Source organism: Sciurus carolinensis, chromosome 4, assembly GCF_902686445.1.
Source record: "Sciurus carolinensis chromosome 4, mSciCar1.2, whole genome shotgun sequence".
In the NCBI taxonomy this organism is placed as follows: Eukaryota; Metazoa; Chordata; class Mammalia; order Rodentia; family Sciuridae; genus Sciurus; species Sciurus carolinensis.
In genome coordinates this window covers 17,789,924-17,816,650 of record NC_062216.1, presented here as the reverse complement: position 1 = coordinate 17,816,650, position 26,727 = coordinate 17,789,924, and the positions used below count along the sequence as shown (strand labels likewise).

The window sequence follows — 26,727 nt, the reverse complement described above, 5'->3', positions numbered from 1 at the left end:
ATGGCACTATAATTCCTGTCTGCTTGAATGGATGGGGATTTATCTTGGGGTGCTGGAGGTTACCCTGCAGGGCACAGGTGGCAGTCTGGGGGTTCCACCCCGAGGGATAGAGAACTCAGGTGTTCCAGCATTCTGGGACACAGGCCTGTCCAACTGTCTGTTGTCCTTTAACGGCCCTAACCTTGGCACTTAAACATCACCAGTGGAAAGGAACATGTACTGAATAATCCTCAGGCCACACCTTCTTTCCTTTCTAAAGGAAAAATTCAAGGAGCTACAGAGCTGGATCAATATCCATACAGAACCGATCAGCTAGATGTGGACCCAGCAAATCACAGAGCACAAGAGCTTAATTTTTTTGTTTGCCTGAATAGGAAAATACATGCCTTCAAGTGGTGTCTGACCCAGAAGTCCAACGAGTAACACAGATGAAAGAAGGAGGGGTTTCAATTGGGGACAGAAGGATAAACTCACACCACCATCTCCTCACTCTTTATTCTCAGGGAGACACAAAAACCTGGATTTAAAGATTCTTATGGGGGAAAAAAAAGTGGGTGGGGTGGGCAGAAAAGTCAAACAAACAGTTAATTCAACGTCATATCACCAATTAAAAACAATGTCAGGACAGCCCAGGTTCAAGGAAAGTCAGCTGACAGGCAGTGGGCTAGGGCACTAGGAATCCTCTGGAAGGTGCAGGATATGCTGCAAAGACAGCCTCTGGAGCTGCCAGACCAGTGCCAAGGCTCACTTGCTGTGGCACCATGATCATGAACAGACCCAGAGAAACTGTATCAGAAAATCCTTCTGGGGGAGATCCAAGATGGCGGACTAGAGGGAGGCTGCGTTCCTTGTGGCTCCGTAACTCAGGTTTCAAGCAGAAGATATCTGTTTCTCTGTGAGGCAGTCTTTGCTGCTTATCGAACCCCTGCTCTTCACCCCATTTGTTCACTGTGATCACCTGCAGTCTGCCAGCATATCGACTACTTTTTGAGTGCAGTTGCTCACTGATCACCACCTATTATCCACCATTTGCCCATTTGCCTGCCCATCACCTGCCTTTCACCTACTCATCACCCACCACTGGAGGTTCACCTGCCAATCATCCACTGGTAGCCTGAAGACTGATTGCAGACCACCAGTGGATCACCACCTGCCTGCTGTTGCTTAAAGTTCACTGTCACATTACCCACTGGACCCCCAGACTGACTAACAGCACCCTGTCTTCAGGTAACCCGGCTGACCACACCCATGCCCTGAGCTGCAGCTCCCCACTTGCCAACACATTTGGAAGCCAATGCGGCCACCTTGGATAATCCTGGAAGCCGTATCTCCCATCTTTAGGTGGGGCAAATCCCATCCTGAGATGCCTGCTGGAGACTGGAAGCTCACTATCAGGTACCTCTCACACATCAGGCTACTGAAGACCGGGAGGTTTGAATACTGTATGACTGTTATAGTGTAGTGGGTTTTTTTCTCTTTTTTTGAAAATTTTTAAGTTTTCATTTCTTTATTTTTCTTGCTCTATTTTCCTTTTGTTTACCTGTTTCTTCAGAGTCTCTTTCTCCCTTTTCTCATGCTAACAACCAACTTCTTTTGATTACACTCTCACTCTTTCTACGATCTAAAACTTCTACATATTCTTTTCTCATCCCATTAATGGCTACATCCTATACCCTCCCCATCTTCTTTGTCTTCCATTAGAAACTGCAGACCTTATTGCAAATCTGTTTGTTATACTGTAGATAATAATTGAACTCATCCTCTCAGAAGACCCTTCTGAAGTTTAAAGAACTAATATAAAAAATACCTAGCACGGTATCTCTTATACAGAGGTTGTGTAAAATATTCATTTCTGCTCACTGTCTGATAAAAGAGAAAATGGCATTTTTACCTTTGCCTGCTAGGCAGCATTTTAACTTTTTACAATTCATATCTCAGGGTTTATTATGAATACATAGAGAGACCACTAGTCAACATTATCACAAAGGAGCAGGGAGCTCAAGTATAAACCCCAAAACTAAGAAAGTTATCTTACTCGTTTTGTCAGCAAACCTGATAATACACAGGAAAACAAATCAACAACTAAACAACTGTCCGTTGATAAGTGGTCAGTCTGGAATCTTCCTTGCTAATCCTTTGGTTACTACATATCCAACTGCACTAATTTCTTCAGAAGTTCTTGAAAAATTTACACCTAAGTAAAAAAGCAACTTTCCAAACCAGGTTTTATATACTATTTTAATGCATCTTGTGTTCCGGCATTATTATTTTCAGAAGTCTGCCAAAATGTCCATCTGAGATACAGTTAGTTGGTTAACATTTCTGTTTCAAAAACTGTAGTGTTTTTGCCATGAAACTTCCAAATCTTTATTTTATAAAATTAAAATAAAACAGCCTATTCATACACAATGGCATTTTACTAAGTCTCCAGGTTAAATTAAGCAGAAAGAACAAAAGCATATTATAACTGACCTCCAGAATGAATCTGAAAGAAATCTGCTAGAAATCTGCCAGCAGGAAAATTAAACAGCACCTGGCCATTCCAGAATGCTACTAAAAAGTGTCACAGCTCATCCACCAGGGGGCAGTGTTGCCTAACTATTGCAGAACTGGGCATGAACAAGAATAAAATCATTACTTCCTAAAAATTTCCAAGCTTTTAAGGGGAAAAAAAAAAAATCATATTCTTTGAAGGAAAACCTGGAAATCTGCCATTAGAAATCTGTAATTAGGTTACAATGACATCATGGTCTACTTCTCAAAATCACTTGTGCCTGTGAACTTTTCATACCTCTTGGTCTAGGATTAGCCTAAAAGGAATGAAGTCACTCTTTCGCACACTCCCCAACCTGAGGGACCACTTCAGCCCTGGCCAGACCCCTCAGCCTCACTGGAGGCCAGCCTGATGCTTAAATGCAAAGAAGGAGATCAGTGAGCTGGGCCCTGATGCTTCAGCACAAATCTCAAACCTCTTCATCATGGCCCTCACTATCCCCATAAAAACACTCTCACAGAGCAGTCAACATATCCAGAATTTTAGTTTGAAATGTAGTTACTATCCTGACACAGTGACAAAGGCCCAAAATGGACCTGGTACCTTGAGTGATTTTAAGTCACACTAACATTAAAAAAAAAATATTTGGGTCTGGTATTATAGCTCAGTGGTAGAGTGCTTGCCTAGCATGTGTGAGGCACTGGGTTTGATTCTCAGCACCACATAAAATAAATAAAAATAAAGGTCTACTGACAACTAAAAAATAAATATTAAAAAAAATGTTTGGTGGGGATCTGGGGTATAGCTCAGTGATAGAAGACTTGCCTGGTATGCGTGAGGCCCTGGGTTCAATTCTCAGCACTAAAAAAAAAAAAAAAGGAAAAAAAAGCAGATAAACAGGATCACATCAAACTCAAAAACTTCTGCACAATAAGTAAGAGTGGAGAGACAACCTACAGAGTGGGAGAAAATATCTACAAACCGTAAGTCTGATAAGGGGTAATATCCAAAATATATATATGGAACTAAAACAACTTAATACCAAGATGATAACTTGATTAAAAATGGGCAAAGGACCTGAATAGACACATCTCAAGACAACAGCGAACAAGTTTGACATCACTAATTATTCAGGAAAAGCAAATAAAACCACACCATCACTTCCTACCTGTTATCAAAATGACAGAGGGTAAGTATTGGAAAAAATGGAGGAAAAAAGGAACCCTATACACTGTTGCTGAGGATGTTAACTCAGCACAGTTGTATGGAAAATAGTAGGGCAGTTCCTAAGAAAACTAAAACTAGGACCACCATGTGACCCATCGATCCCACTTTTGAGGATATAGCTGAACCAACTAAAATCATGTCAAAGAACCATCTGCAAGCCTGGGTCCACTGTAGCACTGTGCACAGCAGCCAAGACAGACCCAAGCAAGCGTCCTGCATTAGGTGAACGGGTGAAGGAACTGGTGTGTATGTACACACATGTACGTAAACACACACAGACACAATAGTTGTAGTCAGTTTTTTCGCTGCTGTGACTAAAGGACCCAACCAGCACAACTGTAGGGGAGGACAAGTTTATTTGAGGGCTCATGTTTCAGAGGTCTTGGTCCACAGGAGTCCAACACCATCCCTCAGGGCTCCAGGTGAGGCTGCACATCACAGGAGAGGAGTGTGGAGGAGGGAAGCAGTTCACATCATCAGGAAGCAGAGAGACAGACTCCACTCACCGGATACAAACATATACCCCAAAGCCACACCCCAATGCCCACCTCCTCCAGCCACACCCCACAACTTCAGTTACCACTCAGTCAATCCCAACAGGGGATTCATTCAACGATTGAGTTAAGACTCTCACAATCCAATCATTTCTCCTCTGAACCTTCCTGCATTGTCTCACACGTGAGCTTTTGGGGGACACCTCACATCCCAACCATAGCAACAGTGAAACAATATTTGGCCTAAAAAGAAGGAGATCTTTTCACTTGTGGCAACATGAATGAACCTAGAGAACGTCATACTAACTGAAATGAGCTCAGCAATGAAATGAGCTCAGCAAAGAGACAAAGGTGGATCTCACTTACGTGAACAATCTAAAATGGTAGAGCTCACTGTGGCAGAAGGGAGACTGGCGGCTACCTGGACAGGGGCAGGAGAGGAGGGTGAGAAGATGCTGGGCAGAGGGTGCCAAGTTTCAATTAGGGAAAGTAAGTTCTGGAGACCTACTGTAGAGCGTGGGAACTCTAGTTAATAATAATGTACTCTACACAAAAACTGCTCAGAGAAAAAAATCATCTCACCACCTAAAAATGTGAGACCAAAAATTATGTGAAAGATGTTAATTTGCTTCATTTAATCATTTCACATATATATCAAAACGTCACACTGGGTACCGTAACATGGAAACCAAGAGACAATTTTTATTGGTTAATTATATCTTAATAAAGTTGAGGGGAGAGAGGACAGATTTTTAAATATTTTTAAGTAAAATGAAATCTCTTCCCTCTGACATGGAACTACATGTCCACAAGCCCAGATATCTCTGTCTGGATATGCCCTGGACATCCCAAAGCAAACCCCAAAATGTCATCCTTCCTCCTCACCCCAAACCGGCTGCTTCCTCACCATCCACCAGCTGCCCAAAGCAGAAGGCGCCCTCAACGCGTCCTGTCCCTTCCCCCCACAGCCCACCAGCTACAATCTCGGCCCCTCATCTCTCTGAAGATGGTCTCTTTTCCCACCTCCACTGCCTCAGTTCAGTTCCGCACCATGTCCAGCACCTTCCTGCCATATGCTGGGAGGGATGCGGTGGTCTACCCCTCTCCCTTAGTAATGGAACCCCAAGTTTTTAGCAGGCCACATAGCCACTGGAATAAAGGTTGAATTTTCATCTTTAAATTACAACTGGCACACACCCCTTGGCCCTTCCAGTTCTTTTCTTCCTCCTTCACACTCAGAAAAGTAGCAAGAGCTCAGAAGAGGAGAAAGTCTCAAGGGATAGCAGACCGACACCCCCCAGCTGGCCAGGACCATCCAACACTGTGAAACCAACATGAGCTCTGAATCATCTACCTAGATCTCATTTGTTCCTGAAAGAGAAAATGTTTTCTCTTGTTCAAGTCAATGGTGTGTGTGTGTGTTTGTGTGTGTGTGTGTGCGCGCGCACATGCACACCTGCCTTCCTAGGGAGACACACTGTCTTGGACCTCGTATCTCCATAGGCACACTCCGTCTCTACATGGCCTTCACGCTGACTTCCTAAATCCCAGACATGAAGCATCGATTTGCTATTCATTTTCAGAATCAATAAAAGGCACTCTTTCAGCAATGCCTGGTATGGCATTAAGACATCCCTAATCTGGTCCCAGTGTGCCCCAGGTCTTCCCTCTCATTGTTCCAGCTGATCTTGACAAGCCATGGTCTGCACAGCTTCATGGAGGCTTCTGCCACTGTCAACTGCCACTGTCAAAATAGACTTCTTCCCAGCGCTCATTCCAATCTCTCCTCAAGAACTCTGTCCAGAGTCTCCTCTTCCAGGAAGTCTTCCCTCCTGTCTAACTGAGGTGCCTTCCATAGCTTCCCCAAGCCCGCCGGTTCTTACATCTACTGTTCCAAGTTATCATATGGTGTTAAAATCATCTTGTTTCCCATCTGCTTCCCCAGCCAGCCTTCGCAGGCAGACGGGATGCTTCCTCTCCCTCTCCAGCTCAGCAACTCCCGGCAGGTGTTGGCAGCATTTGACAAAGTATACACCCCTGGGAGTGCTTCCCTTGTGCAGAAGGAAGCTTCTGGCATCTGATAACCTGACACAGATGAAAATCCAGGCCTCTTGCTTCTTGTCCAAGGCCTATTCCCAGAACATCAGCATTGCCCCAACTGTGCTCCTATAGCATCTGTTTGGGGAATGTTAATTAACATTCATAAACCAGGCACAGTGGCACCCACCTATAATCCCAGCAGCGCGGGGGGCTGAGGCAGGAGGATTGCAAGTTTGAGGCCAGTCTCAGGAACTTAGCAAGGTCCTAAGAAACTCAGTGAGACCCTGTCTCAAAAATAAACAATAAGAAAAAAAGTTCCAGATATGGCTTCTTGGGTAAGCTCCCCCGGTACCAAAAAATAAAGAAATAATGTTCATAAAGTGTGGGTCTCCCTTGAAGTTTCACTCTTCCAGCCTGAGTCTCCCACCCTCCCCTTGGGCTCCTTTTACCTGGATGCTATTCTACCTGGATGGCCCTGTTCGTTCGGCTGGTTTGTACCATCCAGCCTTCAGACCCGGGACCAGCTGAGACCTAGGAGGACTGCCCACCCCTACCATGCTAATTTCGTTGCTTTCCATGGTGCTGGGGATGGAACCAGGGCCTCACCCTCATTAGGTAAGTGCTCCACCACTGAGCTCCGCCCCAGCCCTCCTCAATACATTCAATAATCTGCTAAAATGTGGCTGAAGATCACCCCGAACTCGTGTCTTGGTGCTTCCCTTAGTTCTCCTTCCTAAAATGAGAGGTTTTGCCTCTCATGTTTTTCAGGGCTTGTCCCTCTTTCTTCATGAACACATAGTGTGGATCTGGAATCGACCTGCTTCTTAGGACACAATCCCTCAAAGTTTAAGTTGTACAAGGAGCCCGGTGGCCTCTCCTGGGCTCAGGCTTCTTGCTGCAGTGTTTGTTTTACCATGTCTGATATGGTGATCATGCTCCTCGACAGAGAAAACCCAACCAAGCAGGAGTTTCATGCCTGGTTTTATCTCAGAAATCTCTGACCATTATCTCCCACGCCCACGGAAAGGAGCCAAGCCTTTCCCCATTCCCGTTCTTTTCCGGCCCAAAGCTATAGCACCTACCCTTTAGAGCAGAACCCAAAGTCCCTGGACTTGCACCATCTGAGGGGCGTGCTCACAAGCTAGATTTCTGGGTCACACACCAGGATCAGAATCACTGGGGAGACTTCCAAGAACCTGAATTTTTAACAAGCATCCAAGGTTTCAGTAGATGCCCTGCTTCAAAGGTGGGGTCAGGCAGGACCGGTGCAGCCACGGTCCCCAGAAACTGTCACCTGTGGCCCGAAGCCATCGCCTTCATGGGCTGCAGTGAGCAGTACAGAGTCTCATTTCTCAGAGTGCCAGGAGGTGAAAGGGTTCGCAGAGCCAAGAATTTCCTAGAGAACTGCCACCTTACTTGTTAGCATCAAAATGATTATTTCATTTTCAAAACTTCCACAGGCCAATCTGATGTGCCCTTCTGGAGAAGAGCCATGATTTTAAGGGAGCAAGTCTCAACTTTTTCAGGAAAAAAAAAAAAAAAATGCCTTTTTATAACAAAAATTTTGAAATGTTCCTTTATGATCCTGAAGTAAAATTAATAAAATAGGCAAAATAAAATTAAAATGGTTTTTATCGTATAAGTAATCAGGTTAGTCAGACACTCGTATGTACCTAAAGGTAGAATCTGTCCCATGTACCACGAAGTGTCTAGTATGACTGGCCCTACAAATTTAAGGCCGGCAAGGGCAGATCCAGTTATGTGGGTCCAGAAACCTATACAATTTGGGGGAAGAGGAAGCACTTTTAAAAGAAAACAAAATACTGACAGGCCCTTCCAGAGCCTGGAGCCTCATGCATGGGCTTCATGGTAAACCAACCTCTGGTGGTAACTTGGGGTTGCAAAGTGTGACATAATGGGAATTACGGTTAGAAAACAAGAGCACAGGTACAAAGTCCTACGCTGTGGCTCTAAGGCCTGTAGGCTTAGGAGGAAACATGAATGGGCACAGGGCAGGGCACGAGACCGCTCAGAGATGGTGACCGGGCACCTGCGTTCTAGAAGCACCACCGCCCTCCGGCGCAATGATAACACAGCTCAGGGTGGCCCCGTCTCCAACTCTTCCTAACAGGAGCCTGATACCTGGATTTCCTATGAAATCTCCCAAGATTTTTTAATAAAACCTTAGCTGGACCAAACAAAGGATGAGGGAAAGATGCCAGAAATGTCACCTCTGCCATACAAAAATAAAAGGGAAAAGTTAACCCCAACCTACGAAGAAACAGACAAACACTGAAAAGCAGGATTCGGCTTTCCGTGAGCGTGGGTTTGACTTCCGAACAGAACCTAAGATTACACTGTTTATTCAGGAACGATGCTGCGAGAAGAACACTTTTGGGGAAGAGTTCATACACCTGACAAGGAAAATGTTTGTTCAGAGATTTTTGTGACCTCTCAAGAACTCAAGTTTACTCTAAAACAGTCTCACAAAGAGCTGTATATAAGTCAGTAGAAGACTAGCTCTCCAACTGAAAACCTGCAAACAGGAAATCCAGATGGCTAACAAAAGCAGGAGAAAAGCTAGACCTCAATTACACCTGACACAGCAAGTTTCGGAGACAAAATCTCTCAGTTCTCATTGATATGTAATATTTCATTGCTGTTCTGAAGTTGAACTGGTCCTATTTGCAAAAAAAGGTTCAGATCTTGCTCTGCAGTGTTGGTTTGCTTGCTTGCTTGCTTGCTTGTCTTCTCTTTTGAGACAGGATCCTGCTAGGTTGCCCAGGCTGGCCTCAAACTCCTGGGCTCAAGCAATTCTCCTGCCTCAGACTCCCGCGTCGCTGGGCTGAAGGCACACGCCACTGTTCTCAGCATCTCAGCTTTTCAACAGTTGTTTAAATAAAATTTTTTAATAATTTTTAAAAAAATAGGGCTGGAGATATAGCCCAATTGTAGAAAACTCTCTGAGGTCTCATCACCAACAACACAAAAATAAAATAAAATAAAAAATGACTACAACAATGAACACCAGTCTGAAAAAAAAATGGATTCCTAGGTAAAATAAAAATTAATGTGCTAGGCAGACAGTAGGAACAAGCTTTCAACAGGTCCTTCAGACCGATTTCTGCAACACTCCCTTGTTAGGTCAATGTAGAAAACACTGAGCAGCTTCAATGTGGCTGGGGCTCCCTTCTGCAGACATGTTGGCCATTGTGGAATAAAATGGAAGGACTAACTTATTACAAAAAACCTCGGTCAGACAGAATGTTTATAATCCCTTCCTGGCCCACTTTCCCAAGCCAAGACCACTAAACACCACTTCCCATCAAGCACAGAGCCTGTGGTCAGCCGGAGAACCCCTGGCCAATAAGGGCCAAGGAACAGTGAGCAAGACGGAGATGTCACACCACATCTCATACTGTAAAACCATTTTTCTGCTTTCCATAATAGGAGGGAAGGAATCTGGTCAGTGGAAAGAAAGGGGCAAAATAAATGAGATGTGCCAAGGATGGAAGATTTACTGAAGGTCTAGCATAAAATATAAGCCAACTCGTAATTGTGGTGGGATAAGAAAATTAGTCAGCAAGGATCGCAGAATTGGTGGATCCGCCTTTTGTCCCCATATATGTTTGTGGTTTCCTGTGCCAGTGCATGTTTTTCCTGAATCAATGACCCCTAGAGCTTTCCTGGGTCCTGCAGCAGATGTGGAGTTGGACGAGGGCCAGGAGAAGGGTTAAGCTTCCAGCAGCCCTTTAGCCTGGTTTGCATCTTGCTCTTCAGGAGTTCTGTGAGATGGAAGGGTGTCTGCCCAAGTCAATAAGGTCTCCATGTTTCCGCGACACATTCTGTCATCAGGAATTGTCCAGCTTTTTCTTCACACCACAAGCAAAAAATAACTCCAAATTGATCACTAATATAAGACCTGGAACTAAAATACTTGGAAGAAATAAGGGGGCGATTCCTCTTGACCTCAGGTTACACAAATGGTTTCTTTGATATGGCAACAATGTAAATACATAAAGTGACATCATTAAAATTTCTTATGCTTACAAAAGTCAACCCACGTAATAGGAGAAAGTAATCTGCAAATCATGCATGTCATAAGGGACCTGCACACACATTACATAAAGAACTCTTACCACTCAACCGTAAAAAGACAAATCAATGAAAAAACAGGCAAAGGATCTGAACAGCCATTTCTCCAAAGGCAGGACACAATAAGCTCATAAGCACATGAAAATGCTCAACATCATTTATCATTAAGGAAATGCAAAACAAAGTCACCATGAGACACGACTTCACATCCCACAAGGATGATCATAATCAAAACACAGACCATAATAAGTGTTGGTGAGAATGTGGAGAAACCGGAACCCCCATACACTCCCGACAGGAAGGTAAAGGTGGGTAGCTGCAGAAAACAGTTCAGAAATTCCTCAAAAAGTTCACCAGAGAATCAGGGTAGGGCTCAACAATTGCAGTCTAGGTAGGCACACCCAAGCATCTGTCCACGTGAAGACTGGCACGCAAATGTTCACAACAGCATTATTCACAAAAGCCAATTCAAATGTCCTTCCAATGATGAAGGGATAAAAAAATGTGGCCTATCTATATAATGGAATACCATTCTATAATATTATCCCACCCCCCCAAAAAAAGCTGCCATGCTCCTTGCCGTAGCATGAAGACATTATACTAGGTAAAAACAGCCAATTACACAACACCATGATTTCACTTATACAAAGTGTTTGGACCAAGTAAATTAAGAAGCAAAAAGTAAGTCAGTGGTTTTGTGGAATGACAGCTAGTAGGTAGTCTTTCCTTTCTGGGGTGATAAAAATGTCCTAATAGGTAAATATGACGAATGTACTAAAACCCATGGATTTCACACATTAAGCGGCTCATTTATTTCCCCATTCATATACACGAATGAAGATCTGAGATCCCAAATGCGGACAGCTGGATTTTTCTGTATGTGTAGAGTGTGTCCCCACCAGGTTCTTCCCTTTCATTAGAGGAGGGCTGGGCTCAATCTGTGAGGTGGGTGTGTGGACTGGCATGGGCGGGTGTGGGTACCTACCTTACCCATGGGATATAAATTATATCTCAATAATATAAACTAATACTTTTTTGTTTTACCAAAAAAAAAAAAAAAAGATTATTCCAGACAGGGACACAAGATTCCTTCCCCTTGTTCTCTATTAAAAATGCAACATGTGTCAAAGAACATAAATCATAACTATGTTGAGCAAAAGAGGAGTGCAACCACAGACAAAAAAAAGGAGAAAAACTGCAACCCAGAACAAACCCAGAAGCCACCGTCATCCTAACCAGGGAGCCACAGAGTCGTCAGGTACCATGCCTGAACAGGCAGCACAGCAAGTGTCCCATCGACTAACCAAAATGACCTCAAGATCAGCTTCCCATGATGGCCTCTCCCTCCTGCTCTCCTACCCAGAGGCTGGCATGCATCAGGCACCGAGCATGGGTAAGGAAGGTACCCACACCCGCCCATGCCAGTCCAAACACCCACCTCACAGATTGAGCCCAGTCCTCCTCTAATGAAAGGGAAGAACCTGGTGGGGACACACTCCACACATAGAGAAAAACCCAGCTATCTGCATTTGCAGATCTTCATTCGTGTACATGAATGGGAAAATAAATTCCAATAGACACTTGAGGAAACAACAGTGTCTTCTAAGAGAAATTCCAAGATTTAACAGAATGAAACTGACTCTGGAGGATGCGTAAGTTCAGGAACTAGAACACAACCTTAGAAAAAATTCTAATTAATTCCTTGGAAGAATTAAATAATAATTAGATAATGTACATGTAAAATAGACTACCAAAAAGAATATGGGAATGAGCACATGAAATTAGAAATACAATTATCAAAATAGAAGTTTTATTAGAAAGAATGGGTAATGATATTTTAAAATAGGAGAGAAAAGTCAGGCACGGCGGCGCACGCCTGTAATCCCATTGGCTGGGGCAGCCGAGGCAGGAGGATCACAACTTCAAATCCAGCTCAGCAATTTAGCAAGGCCCTAAGCGACTCAGCGAGACCCTGCCTCAAAATAAAAGATAAAAAGGGCTGGGGATGTGGCTCAGTGGCTGAGAGCCCCTGATTCAAAAAACAGAGAAGAGAGGGAAACTAAGAGACACAGAGCCTACAAAGGAAGAATCTAATCCAAGAGAACTAATATCCATCTACAGGGATTTCAGAAGGAAAGACCACGAGGAAAATTGAGGAGGTATAGTCCAAAAATAATAGAACGAACATTTCCAGAGCTAAGGGAAGATACTTCTTTGAGGGTTCCAGGGTGCCACCAAGAAGGAGACTCACACCTCCTGAAGGGCAAGGGCATTGGGAAAGCCCCACAGTGTCTAGAAAGCAAGAGCAGATCACCCACTCAGGACCCAACATCAGAACCACATCAGCACCAAGGCAAGGAGAGGCAGGAGAGCAAGACCTTCGAGGTTCTGAAGGAAGTGACCCGAGTCTGGCTTCAGCTCTAGGGAAACAAGCAAAGAAGCACAAAAACAAAATGTTCAGAGACACAAAGCTTCAGGAATTTTACCAATCTTGGAACCTTCAGAAAATATTACCAAAGGAGATATTCTAGCCAAAAAAAAAAAAAAAAAAAGGAATCCAAGAATGAGAAGTGGAATCTAAGACACAGTACGCCAAATCAAGAATGCAATATAGAATTTCAACTCTAAGGAGAACAGCTGTACAAAAGCCTAGAGAACTTTTTTTTTTAAACGCTAAATTACTAATTTAATGTAGTACACAGACAACTAAAACAGATATTTCAACCACAGCCAGCTACATACTTTGGAGTTTACTGCAAAATGAAAAGGTGAAATTTCTTGCTAAGAAAGCAGAAAAAAGGGCATGGGGTAGCTCAGTAGTGGAGTACTCGTCTAATATGCATGAGACCCTGACAGTACAAACATGAAACAAAACAACCACAAAATAAAACAGTATACAGAGGCGCCACTAAAACTCAAAACCTTTTTCTTTCATCCGCAAGCTCTCTGGACTTGGCATGGCAAAACTTTTACTTATTTTTTTTAACCATGTTTTTTTTTTTTTTTTTATATTTTTTTGCCTAGAGAACTTTTGGTGCAAATTAGAACCAACTGTTAAATAGTTCTGATGAGAAGTGTACCTTTTTTTTTTTTTTTTTTTTGGTACTGGGGATTGAACTCAGGGCACTCAATCACTGAGCCACATCCCCAGCCCTATTTTGTATTTTATTTAGAGACAAGGTCTCACTGAGCTGCTTAGTGCCTTGCCATTGCTGAGGCTGGCTTTGAACTCACCATCCTCCTGCCTCAGCCTCCCCAGCTGCTGGGATTACAGGTGTGCGCCACCATGCCCAGCAAGAAATGTATCTTTAAGAAGAAAATGAAGCTGGGCCTGGTGGCACACACCTATAATCCCAGCAGCTCAGAAGGCTGAGGCAGGATTGTGAGTTCAAATTAATCTCAGCGATGGCAAGGCACTAAGCAACTCAGGGAGACCTGTCTCTAAATAAAAATACAAAATAGAGTTGGGGATGCTTCTGTGGTTAAGCACCCCTGGGTTCGATCCCAGGTACCAAAAAAAAGAAGAAGAAAAAAGTGAATTGCTGCTACAAATAACACCATAAAGTCATAACAAAAGGGATCAATATATTCTAACAAGACGCTTCCCCTCCCCGCCCCCCTGCTTCTCTGCTGGGATGAGCTGTGTCACCTTTGGGCAGTGGAGGTTGTGGACACAGGATCCACTGCTCTTTCACTTCAGGTTCAGCTGCACACACTACTTGGACTTTGCACTTTGAACGTGGTGCCATCTTGCAATGTTGACAGGGACAGGAGGATGGTAGGAAGACTCCGCTATAGTTGCAGAGCACAATTACAAATGCCACTAGCCTCATCAAAGCAAAGGCAAGGCGGCCAGAGACTCTGCCTGGGAAAGAAGGCTGGAGGAAAGGGCTGAGCCTCTATGGCCTCATCCCCCAAGGGAGCCATGAGATGGCTGCTTAGCAGCAGCCTAAAAATAGTTTCAAATATTAATATTTGAAATCACAAATGTAACCAAGTTAAAAAAAACAACAAATGTACAATTGTTGGGACAGGAGAGGAGACACAGCGTGTGGGCCAGATCCTGCATTTGTTTGGGGTTTTTTTATTAGAGAACTGATAAGCTTATTATGAATGAGACAATTACCAGAGAAACTTTAAAAAAAAAAAGAGAGAGAAAGAGAGAGAGAGAGAGAGAGAGAGAGAGAGAAAAGCAACAGTCCAAACTCACTGCCACTAGGGCAGAACTGGGGGTGCAAAGTGGCTTGGAGCTGCTGAGGAGTGCAGAGAAAAAGGATGAAAGAGGCCGAGGGGTAACAGTGACCCCGAGAGGAGAGACAGGTTGTAAGAAGGGGGCTATGGTCTCTTTTTGCTGTGTATAAAAGGTTGCATTTCTTTAGATTATACACATGTATGATTTTGGTAATAAAAACTTAAAATTCATATTATTTTTATTTTTAAATAAGATATTATTTGGAAATCAAAAATAAAGGCCTACAAGTGGAGGAGTCAAAGCTACTCAACTCCCTTCCCCTATTAAATCTAGTGCCATGTTTTGTTGAAGACGATTAATCACTGGGTGTGAAGAGGCTGTGGAAGGTAAGCATCCCCCGTTGGGGAGAAGAATGCAAACTGGAACAATCTTTCTGTTTTGCAATTGGATAGACGTGAATTTTCACTTTGTTAAAATTTTTTTTTTTTTTTAAATCCCTTAGATACAGAATAATGCTTGGCAAGAGTAAGTGAACAGTGAGGAAATCTGTTTGTGCATTTTTGGATGTGGAATATGCAAACAGAAAAGGAGATCAGAAGTCAATGACCAATACCAGGACATGCTGCTCAGAATTATGGATGCTCTTCTTGTCCGTTCTTTTCGCTATTCTACAAAACATTTGCTAAGGGGTGGGGGACCAAAAAGAGTTCATCAGTCCCAACTTTAAGTACCAACTGCAAATCCAATCACTTGCCCTTCACCCATCCAATGACTTTTTTCTAATTTCATTATCAGTATTTTTCCTTACCTAACCATTGTCTTGGCTCTTAAATATGAATGTCCTTCTTCACACCCTCCTGTTTTATCACAATGGTTTCTTCTCCAGTTTTTTAACTTTTAAGCAAAACTGTGATTGTTTCGGAAGCTCTATTTCCTCTACTTCTTTGGGGCTTCATTCCCCCCATGTCGTGTAGGCTGACCCCCCTTCCCAGGGAAGCTCTTCTTTTGTGCACCTGATAAAATCATGAGCTCATCATTGTAGGGAATGTTGACTTATTCATTAACACGGAGTCTCACACGTCCCAGGCCACGTGGGTGTCCCCAAGTAGTTTTGCGCTTACGTTAGCAGCTACCTGTGAGGCTTCCCTGGCCCAGCATGAGTTTCATGTCCATTTCTGGACGTGGCAGGAAGCACACGCTTGGAGCCCGACCCCCTTGGTGCTGCAGGTTTGGTCTAGGTTTCAACCCACAGTTCTGAAAAGCCAGTGTTCCAAGCCCCAGCGTCCTGCCCTGCCAGTCTCCAAGCAGTACCCAGCGCTTCGGATGGTCCCCCAGCTCTGCACACCCTCGATTCCCGCTTCTGTCCTGTGAGGCAGGAGGCCACAGGGACTGTTCCTATTCCATGTGGGTAAAAACCCCTCCCCTGGCCAGCAAGAGGTCTGCTCCTGCTTCGTACCGAGTCTGCCTCCTCTCTGCCTAGCAAGGGGCTTCCTTTCCTTTCCTGCAAGCTCGCCGACCTACCTAGGGTTTGTTTTTTTCTCCCGATCATCTGTTCAATCTGCCGCATTGCAAGACATCTCTGAAGACACCTAGCATCCACACTGAAAGGGGTTATAACAAGAATCACCTTATTAAAACCTTTCAATGCTCAGACCATGAACTGAAATCTCTAATCCTGAAAAAACTAGAAATTTGGGCAATTATCAGAAACAATTAAGTATCTAAACAGAAGGGACAAGAAGGTAGACCAAAAATTTTAAAAAACAACATTTAACAAGACGCAGAAAATACAGGAAAGAGAGCTTTATCCTTCCCTTCAATATGATGGAAAACTATGTTTCTAAAATTCTATTACTTGTGAATATATTTGTAGAATATCACATTTAGTATCATATAAATGAATTAAAAAAACTTATAAAACATTGGCCGTGGATTGACAACAGTCGTAAGACACATAACTGCACCTTTCTATCCCCCTTTCCTATTTATTCTCTGGTTTTATACTTCAGGTTGAAATTTCCATTCGTGACTTTGGTATGACATTACCACCACCTTCATTCAAGCACCCTTTAACAACAACGACCCGAACAAGCAACAGATAGCAACACGCGATTCCTGGCCAAAGACTTGAGGTGCAGGTTCCTTCTCTCCTGTCAGACACTTTTTTGTTGTTCCCAAGGTTGGAGCTCAAAGGTCTTCTTTAAAAGAGGAGATTCCACTGCACGCTGTGTATTAAACCAAGACCACTCGGTTAAAAGAAAGAGTGTGAGTTTTGAAATGCACCATGCAAAGTCTACCACTTGTGTGAGTCATTTTCTCGGTTTCAGTCACCAGTTTCTTTCTTTCTTTTTTTTTTTTTTTTTTTTTTTTTTTGCTGGAAAAAGCTTTATTTTCATTTGGTCCAAGGTTTAGGAGGGGCTCCACGGTGGTTACAAAGCTGCCTAGGGGTTAGAGAGAGAGAGAGAGAGAGAGAGAGAGAGAGAGAGAGAGAGGCTCAGGCCAAAGCTCTGATGCCAGGATGTGCAAAGGAGCCCCAGCTAAGGCCACACTGCTCCAGGCCTTCTAGTCATGCTTGAGGGTGAGTCTTTCGAAGAGATACTCGCCCAGGCCAGCCTGGGGGCCTGCCAGACGGTGGAGATGAGTCAAGTGGTCTCCTATCTTCTTGATCAGCTTCACCTCCTCATCAAGGAAGTGGTTCTCCAGAAAGTCACAGAGATGTGGGCCTGTGTGGGTAGAGCCCAAGGCATGAAGATCCAAAATGGCTTGGTTCAGGTTCTTCTCCAGGGCCAAGGCAGCTTCCATGGCATCCTGGGTGTTGCCCCACTCATCTTGAGAAGGTTTCTGCACGTCCTGGAAGAGGGCAAGGCCGCTGCGTTGGTTTTGCATCTTCAGGAGACGCTCGGAGGCCTCGCGCTTTTCCTTGGCCAACTCGCGGAAGAAGTGGCCCACGCCCTCCACAGCCACATCGTCACGGTCGAAATAGTAGCCCAGAGAGAGGTAGGTGTAGGAGGCCTGCAGATGTAAATTGACAAGGCAGTTGACGGCAGCCTCCACCTCGGAAGAATAATTCTGACAAATCTGGGAGGCCATGGTTGGTCAATAAGGAGCTAACCACAAAAAACGGAGTTAGCTGGTCCCGGAAGCAGGAGGTGGGCGAGAAGGTGGTCCCAGAGATTGTAAATGGAGATCAGATTGGAAGGCGATTAGAAGTAGAAGAAAAGGGAGTCCCCGGGTCTGTTCCGTCCAAACACTGTTGAAGCAAGAGACAGATCCGCAGGACCTCCAAGCGCGATGGTTCGTCACCAGTTTCTTAAAAAGCATAACCATGGGACCCCTAAGCTGCTTGATTTTCCAAACAGTGGAACCTAAGGGCAGGTCGTGAACATTGGTGTGCAAGTCTGCACAGGCATGACCCATTTCTCTTGAACAAACATCAAGGCAGTGCAAAAGACACCTGTGGAACTTATTAGCTGTTTTCTCAAAATATGTAGCCATTTACATCTCACCATGAGAGTATTAAAGGTCCCAGTGGCTCCTCGTTCTTACCAATAACACTACAGGGGTCTTTTTAATTTTAGCCATTCTAGGGATGTGCTGTGATATTTCACTGAGGTCTTGATTCCAATTCTCTAAAGATGAACTATGCTAAGCATCGTTCGCATGTTTCCCTGTCACGTGGACGCCCTCACAGGTGAAGTGTCTGTTCACATCTTTAGCCTCCTTCCTGTTTTCATTGGGTTCTTCACCTTCTTACAGTAGAGAGGAAATAGTTCCCTCTATATTCTAGATGCAAGCCACTTGTCAGATATCTAACACAGAATGTCAACCAACAGTTCAGAAACCCTGCTCTGGTCAGCTCTGCTGAAAAGAACCACATTACGCTGCCAAGGAGTCTCATACCTAGCAATGCACTCCGCGTTTTAAGGCAATTTTTTAAAAAACTGACATGAAGTACTTTTCCAAATCACTCGTTTATATCTAAGTCCAGTAAGCACCTGGCCTGCTCATATGCACAACCATAAATCATCAGAGGCAAGATCTGTTCCTACAGCACCATTTAGAGTAAATTCTGTCCAAAACAAATATTTTTTAAACGTTTTGGCACTTCCGCAATCTTGAAAACTAGTCAGAGGCATCCGCACAAACATTACAGAACCTTAAAATTCTGACACCTTTCCTATGACTTCCCACTGACCCCCACCCCTGGTCTTACCTGGTAAGGATGGGTCCTATCGGTTCAGGTGAAGACAGGAGGAGGATGGGAATATGGAAACAGTTCTTCCTTCTTCCTTGAGTATCAAGTACCTAACCCACAGAAGAGCCCTGCAGGCCCCCTTCGGAGCCCATTTATTCTGATTTCTTACTCCAACAACACAACCATCTACAGCAAGCTTCTCAAGGGGGTGGGGTCAGAGGATTCCCAAACCCTCCCAATCTGAGTCTGTTTTTCCACAGGAGCCTGCAGAATAGAACATCAAACACCAATTCAGAGCCAGGACACCGAGGTGATGGGCCCAGCACGCCTGCCAAAAGACTTGGGGCAAGTTCCTTCATTCTCTTGAATCCTCAGTTTCCTCATCCATACAATGCAAAGGTGATCTCTAATATTTATTCCAACACAAACAGTCTGCTAGCCTGATCACATAAACTCGTTTCCTGACAGCTAACACTGATTGAGTCCCATGTGCCCAGCTGTGTGCTATATACTTACACCTCACCTGAATTTCACTACAACCCTATGAAGAGGTTACCACCGCTACCCCGATTTTATAGATTAAGGAAAAAAAAAAAAAACAGATAATTTAGTAACTTGTCCTTGGACACCTAACAAAGGTCAGGACCCATGCTCTGCCACTGCTACTGACCCTTGGCCTTCAATAAACTGGGAAGAACAGCAGGTGCCTTACGGGAGCCCACAGAGAGCAGTGGGGGGCCTTGGTGACAGTCTACAAATTCCAAAAACACCCACAAACTCTAAAAGGCTAATTTGGGGCCCTTTATGAAGTTTTAAAATCTCTAAACAACTCAGTAACTCCTGAGGACCCTATCTTACCTCACTCCATCAAATACCCACACCTCTGGCCTGCCTCATGGGACAAGAGGACTGCTTTAGGGTCTAGGTTTCCCAGAGGCTGTCGGAGACTGGACTTCAACCTGATTCTAAAGCATCTGAACTGTGTACTCTGTGGCAGGTTCTTGAGTAATCTCTGAAGCTCATTTTCTCTTCCTACTTATCTCAAAAAGTCAAGAAAACAATACCGTAGAGGCGTAGGAGATCGTGTCCACTGCTAGCAGTTAATGACATGAGGGTGACACCCCGTCTCAGCATCCCTGAGTCCCTTTCGCTTTCTCACACCCTTCCCTGGGTCCCCTGTCCTCCCTACAAGCCAATGAGACTTTTACTCTTCTTCAAAGGCTTCCTCAACATTTCTTCTGGATTTGGACGGAGAGAGACCACCAACTTTGGCTGTCTGATGCCACCCAAATTAGTCCATAAAGCAGAGACCTCCTGCTGACATGTGGTCCACAAGACTGGTTTAGAAAAGCAACAGCAGTCACCTCAGCACAGCAGCCCAGAGAGGAACAGTATGACGAGCAGAGCCTCACGCAGGGGGGATCTGCCACCAACCGTAATGAATGTCAGCCTGGTTAGCCCTGGATTGTCCCCTGCCTCTGAGTGATGTGCTGCCTTCTCATTGGAATCACAGCCCCCTTTAGCCCAGAGCCTCTTAACACTTACCAGCTGCTTCTCTTGCCTTGCAAAGCTCCCACGGCTGGGACAGCTCCCAGAAAGTAACAAGGAACCGAAACTGCAGCAGCACAGCCACCCGCTTCCTTTCACGGTACCGGTGATCATGGGAACACAGAGCTTCGTTCCCAGCCAAGGGATTCTTCCCAGCGATCACAAGTCTTCCAGGACCCCGGCCAATACTCTAGGCCCTTGTCACCAAAAACCCGAACTAAGCAACAGCTTGCAGAGCATCCAGAATTGTTTCCTCTAGAACCTGCCGCCCACATATCATGTGCAATCCCTGCTCGGTGGCAAAGTCTAAGCCCTGTCTCGCTACCTCAGCAACACTTTCACTGGCATCCCTGGGGATTATAAACCAACTAACCTTTCCTGACCTGACGCCACCATTCCTAGGCTATCAGGCCGCCTGCTGACCACAGTTGGGCAGCATTCAAAAGTGACCATCGGCATTTCCATTTCTTCAAAAGATGGGACAGTTTAAGGCACAGTTGCAGGAACAAGCTAACATCCAAAAGAGTCAACAGCCTGGCAACTGCTTCTGCTGCTCATTTAACCCTTTCCTTCCCCTCCCCAGATCTGTGTTGGAAGATGTATAGGATTTAAATTCCACCAGAACACCATCCTGTTCCCTCTAGTACATCCCTCTGTGGTCTTCTGAGTCTGGAAAGTGTTCAGACGACAGATGAATGTTCCATACAAAGGAACTTCCAGAACATTTTCAAAATGATGAAAATGTGCGTCATATCTTTATGAGATAAGAAGAGGACATTCTTTCTGCCATTACTCCCTTGCTCCTGCCATTCCCTCAACATAAACGCCATCCCCAAAGTTCTATTCATCTAAGTTCTAGGCATCCTTTACAACCAAGTTCAACTTCCACCTTCTCCACGAAGCCGCCACCACCTCCCCAGCTAAAATTCTCTCCTGCTGGTTATTTGGAGACGCACTGCTTCTCCCCAGTCAGAAAATAAGCAACTACCAGGCAAGAACCACGTCCTGTACTTCTTCGTCCCCTCCTAGTGCCCCACACAAGTGACTAGCACGTCACAAGCGCTCATTAAATATATCCGCTCTGTGAATGCGTGAACACGCTGATGCCAGCAGAACAGCATCCCGCCAGAAACAAATACCATCACCTATGGTCACCAAAGCAAACGGGAAACGCATTTTAAAATGGCATTTTGATTTGCCTCGGGTATCATACATCTGAGTTGGTAATAAAGGGAAAACTACTCAAAACCTATGAGTAAGGAAGAATCCGTCTCCCCAGTAATAAGTCAGAGCACTATAGAGGTATGTGATATTGCCTCTATATAGTAAAAACTGTTTTATCACAGTTCAAAAAAAAAAATTAACTCTGAGTCAAGGCTATGCCAGAGTTTTAAACCTTCTTGTGGTAATTGTAACCAGAATGTTGTGTATGAGAAATCTGGCTAGGTGATTCAGTGCCCTAAACCTCAAGCCCAGGGAGTCAGGTATTAGGCCACCTGATAAAGAACACAGAAGGCTACACTACAAGACCAGCAGAGCGGATACACTGTGGAACACAGTCGCCTCTGAACTGGGATGCTATGATACAAGCTGAGTGATTTCTTAAAATGATTTCAGCTGTTTTATACTACGTCTAAGGGTCCCCAAATATTGAAATGTGATAACTATTTATTTTAAGTTAAAGGAATTACTAAATGGCAACATGTATGTTGTCTTCTTAGTATCTCCAAATATTATGAGGTTATTATATAATCCCAAGTAATATCTAAGTTGGAAATGTACAGCTGTTATTTGCCTTTTTTGATTGACAGCAAAGCCACTGGAGGTCAGATTCCTTGTCCACTGAAATCAAGAAATCCAGGTCAGGTAATGACACAGCTGAGGAAAGTCAGGGTTGTATTTCTAAATGTCAGCCTCAAAGGTCAGGGATACTACCACCACCACCACCACCACCGTCATCATAGATAACAACAGAAGCAAATACTTTTATAGCACTTGTTCTATACCAAGCATGGCTCTGAGATCTTCACATTATAATCAACTGAAAAATCTCCAAAAGAATCCTGGGACATGTGTCACTACAACCCCACGTTGCAGATCAGAAAACTGAAGTTGGATTATTTATACAAGGTCGTACAGCTTGCACACTACAAGGCCAGACTCAAGCTCAGGAAGCCTACTCCAGAGTCCCGGCTCTTACCCACGAGCGTCAGCACTTCCCCACCTAACTCCCAAGATCCGCTCACACCCCTGTTCCCATCAGCCTCCCACAGACACACCCAAATGCTCCCAAAATGCTATAAAGTTATTTGTATTTTTACCTTGTACCTCATTTTAGGAAAATACCTTCAAAAATGCATTACCTGAACTGACCGAAAGCAAGAACTCTAGGGTCAGGCAGGCTTCAGGAAATGGCCTGGCTCTGCTGTAAAAGTATAATGGTAAGGAATTATTTCAGACTCTGGAAAATGGGGATAACAGTACCAATGGAGAGGATTTTTGTAAGAACTGAATGAAGTACTACATGCAAAGTACTCAGCAAAGTCCACGGCACACAACAAATAATCTTATAAAACAGTTAGTGTAATTGCTATCATTTTTAATTCCTCCTCTTGTTCTGAATTCACTTGTTTCTAACCAAAGGACATTGCTTTTAAGTCTAAAATACCAGAATGTGACTACCAGACTACACCAGTACTGATTTAACCAAGAGCTAAGATTGCCACAAAGTCAAGACTTAAACGCTCTGAAAATAATTTAGGAATGTCTCTTAATAATATCCGATGGGAGCTAAAAATGAGAATCAAAAATATAGTGACAGATACCTATACAACAAAGGTCACTCTGGAAAAGGAAAGCTTTATGGGAATTAGTTAATTCTTGACATTTTAAATATCAGAAGCTGAGCAGTCTTCAAACAAAGATCATGATTTGAAATTACCGAGAACAGGCCATAAGAATTATATCCAATATTTCTGAACGCTACACCTTGGGAAAATTGCTTTGATGAATAATTAGAAAAAACAGGTTTCACAGAGGCAAGAAAGTAATTCAAGTGGAGAAAACGAACTCAGAAATTAGAAGCACTGTGTTCTTTTAACTGGGGAAGAAGGTTGGGAAATACTTACTAGTATCTGGAGTCTTCTCTTCAGATCTGCCAAATAAAAATTCATATTTGGCCTTGGCAACACTCTGGGAATGTGCTGACGCACCGTTAACCCAAACGAACGTCTCCGCCTGCAAGTTGGGAACAAAAAAGAGGCAACATTAAAAACGCATCACAAAAGTTCATCGTGAAACAAACTCACAGGAGCATGATCGAGCAAAGATGACCTGCACTTGATAGAATCTATATCACACTCAAAACGAAAGACAAAAAATACGACAGGGAACATCGGCACACAAAAATGTACCTCCAGGATTACAACTCTAGAAAAAAGACACACCTGCGAACGAGTTTGCCTCGGTTGTGGGGCAGACTTACAGGAGATGATTTAAAAATTAAGTTTATCTTTCAGCCATTAGAAAACTACATATTATTTTTAAATGTGTCATTTTTCATGTGATTATCATTACCCAGTTCATAACGAAACTATTTCTCTGTGTGGGTTCTATGAAAAAACACTAACAAAAAAAGGAGTCTTTCCCCAGAAGAGACCACTTTTTTATGTAATCAGAAACACCACTCAGCCAAACAGTGCACAAACTGAACTGCCAAGCATCCCATTTACACTGCCTGTCCTACATTCGAGCATCTGTGCCAGAGTCCTTCGTTAATTCTTAAAAGACCCTTATTTGAGTGTGATATAGGTGACAGTGAATGCAGTTCACATTATGATTCCAAATTCCTCAGGTCCCCTTCCTGGATGTTCTAGTCAAATGGCAAATATCAAGAAGGCCCCCTCTCTCTGATCAAGGACCAGCTCCAGATAAGGAAGAAATCTAAAGGCACAAAGAAATCTGACCTACACCAGTCAGACAGCCATTCTGCTTTTGATTCTGAACTCAAACGTCACCCAGGATCCAGATCTCACCCACACTCCTTCGACCCTCTGGTGATGAGACATCTTTTCTCATGACTGACCAGCAACTGAACAGGGCTTTGTGGCGGGGGAGAGGCATGAAGGTCTCTATAAGCAACCAAGTAACTGCAAAGAAGAAAATCTTATGGCTTCTCTGACGGCTTTGGAGCTGAGATGACTGGCAACAGGGAAAAGGTCTCATCACAACTTCATCTCCCCACCACAGACACCGTCGCTATCAGAGAGCCAGCCTGCACATTGTAAGACGGCAATTTCTTAAAGTAGCTCCACGATCGCGTAAAGTCCATAATGTGCAAATTTTACCTTTCTGGAAAAGGTGCACATTCTTCTTCACATTAGGGAGCTAACAAAAACAGGTTCATTATCCTTTTCCCCAACAGAGAGGATATGTTCATTTTTTGGCTCGTTTGGGGAGCTTCAGACTGGTAAAAAGAGGAACTTGGCAGAGGGTCTCCCACCCCAGGTGCCCCAATTTAGGTAAAGTGGTTAGGGCAGGCCCTCTGAGGAGCTAGGACCTACAGAGTGGAGAAGGACCAGAGGCCAGGAAGGACAGCAATATCCCACCAGGCAGAGGGCCACGGGCACGGCCTTAGGGTGTGGAAGGACCAGCCTTCTCAAACAGGAGAAAAGGCCCGGGCAGCCACAGAGGAGCAAGACAGCGGGCAAGACAGACAGGGAGAAGAACACTGCTCAGGGAAGAAAGGACCAGACACCCAGGGTGTGTCAATCAAGGAAAGGAAGTGGCATTCCCATCAAAACTGGACGCAAAGTCACCGAAGGGCCTTAATAGGGTGGTTCATTTACATTTTTAAAGATTACTCATTTACACTTTTAAAAGACCTTATGGTTGTTACACAGAAAATGGATTGTGGTGAGACTCAAGAGGCAGCAGAGATGCTAGTTAGGAACGAGACAGATGCTCAGAACAGGGTGATGACACCAGAAACAGGCAAAAGCAGGTGAATTAAATATTTTGCATGGAAGTCTACGTGACTCTCTGATCAACTGGATTTAAGGAATGAGGGAATGGGAGAAATTGAAGATAATTATAATGGAAAACATGCACTAGTCACTTACAACTTACTCCCTGCCAGGCACCGTTCCAAAGCAACACACAGGGCTGGGGACGCAGCTCAGCTGGTAGGGCACTGGCCGGGCATGCGCGAGCCCTGGGCTCAATGGCCAGCACCAAACACACAAAAATCTTCCCAATGTAGAACACACAACCTCTCCTTTAATGCTCCCAACAATCCTAGGAAGTGGGCGCTATCCTCATCCCTGTCCCATAGGTGGAAAACGGTGTCAATGAAGGTTAAGTCATTTGTCCATGGATCCCAGATCCAAATCCACGAAGTCTAAGTGCAGAACTGGTGACGCTGAGGATGACTCCCATGTGGCTTGTGACACTGGGTGTATGTACTGAGATAAGGGAGACCAGAGAAGGGACATCCGCCATTAGTGTCTTGGGCATGGGCTTCCAAGTCACCTCCCAAGGCCTCACTAAAATGACAGAAAGGGACATTTTTAAGAAGAAATTTATTACTCTGGTGCTCGAATAGAAGAAAGGATGCCCTCTAGGTAGAAAAAGTTTTACGCAATTCAAGGAAGACCATTTGTTGTCTTAGAGTCTCAAAATGTGAGTGCTGTTCTCTGAAGACACCTTCCTCCTGAGCAACAGTTGTTAACTTCGGGTCTATGGAGGGCCCATCAACAGGATTTTAGGAGTTCAAAGTTGGATGAGGGAGGAAAAAAAATTACACCTTTATTCTCACCTCTGATGAAATTAAGCAGTTGCTTTGACAAATGCGAATGCAGACAACCAACTCCAGTATTAGAAGCTATAACTATAACTTTATCTTCAACAAAAATGATTTTCACATTATGTAATAGTTATGGCAGATCTTGAGATATCATTCATACTCATCCCTTGTTTAAATTGTGAGTAGTAAATAGACTCACCACTAAATTTTGTTATCAGTAAAGAAACACACATCACAAATTTAATATCTTGGTAGTCAACACAGAGTCAGCCCTTCTGCAGGGTCTGCATCCAGAGTCAATCAACCATGGATGGCAAATACATAAAAAAATGGTTGCATCTACACTGAAAATGTACAGATTTTATTCTTGCCATTATTCCTTAAACATAGACTATAATGACTATTTCCATAGTATTTACATTGTATTAAATAGTATAAGACTATAGAGGGACTTGAGCATCCCTGGATTTTGGGTATCCGTGAGCCAATCCCCCATGGACACTAAAGTAAAAATGTACTTGGTTTCTTTTACAACTCTATGAATAACAGTAAGCATTATTTTGGGGCTGGACACGATGGCACATGCCTATAATCCCCGTGGATGAGGAGGTTGAAGCAGGAGGATCACAAGTTCAAAGC

General features: G+C 44.0%; 2 protein-coding genes across 2 annotated transcripts in view; both read right to left on the bottom strand.

Annotated features, from left to right (window-relative positions):
* The window catches only part of LOC124982044 (PH and SEC7 domain-containing protein 3-like), a 419,607-nt gene that overhangs the window by 325,010 nt on the left and 67,870 nt on the right, over window positions 1-26,727 (bottom strand). Inside the window, 1 exon segment of the mRNA XM_047548202.1 lies at window positions 23,414-23,522. Coding sequence (XP_047404158.1) covers window positions 23,414-23,522 — 109 coding nt within the window.
* LOC124982045 (ferritin light chain-like) lies at window positions 16,974-17,828 on the bottom strand. The gene has a single exon (XM_047548203.1). The coding sequence runs from the start codon at window positions 17,630-17,632 to the stop codon at window positions 17,105-17,107; it is 528 nt and encodes a 175-aa protein (XP_047404159.1). The 5' UTR covers window positions 17,633-17,828; the 3' UTR covers window positions 16,974-17,104.

Excerpts from the sequence above, each read along its gene's own strand:
- LOC124982045 (XM_047548203.1), bottom strand. The coding sequence starts at position 17,632 with ATGGCCTCCCAGATTTGTCAGAATTATTCTTCCGAGGTGGAGGCTGCC.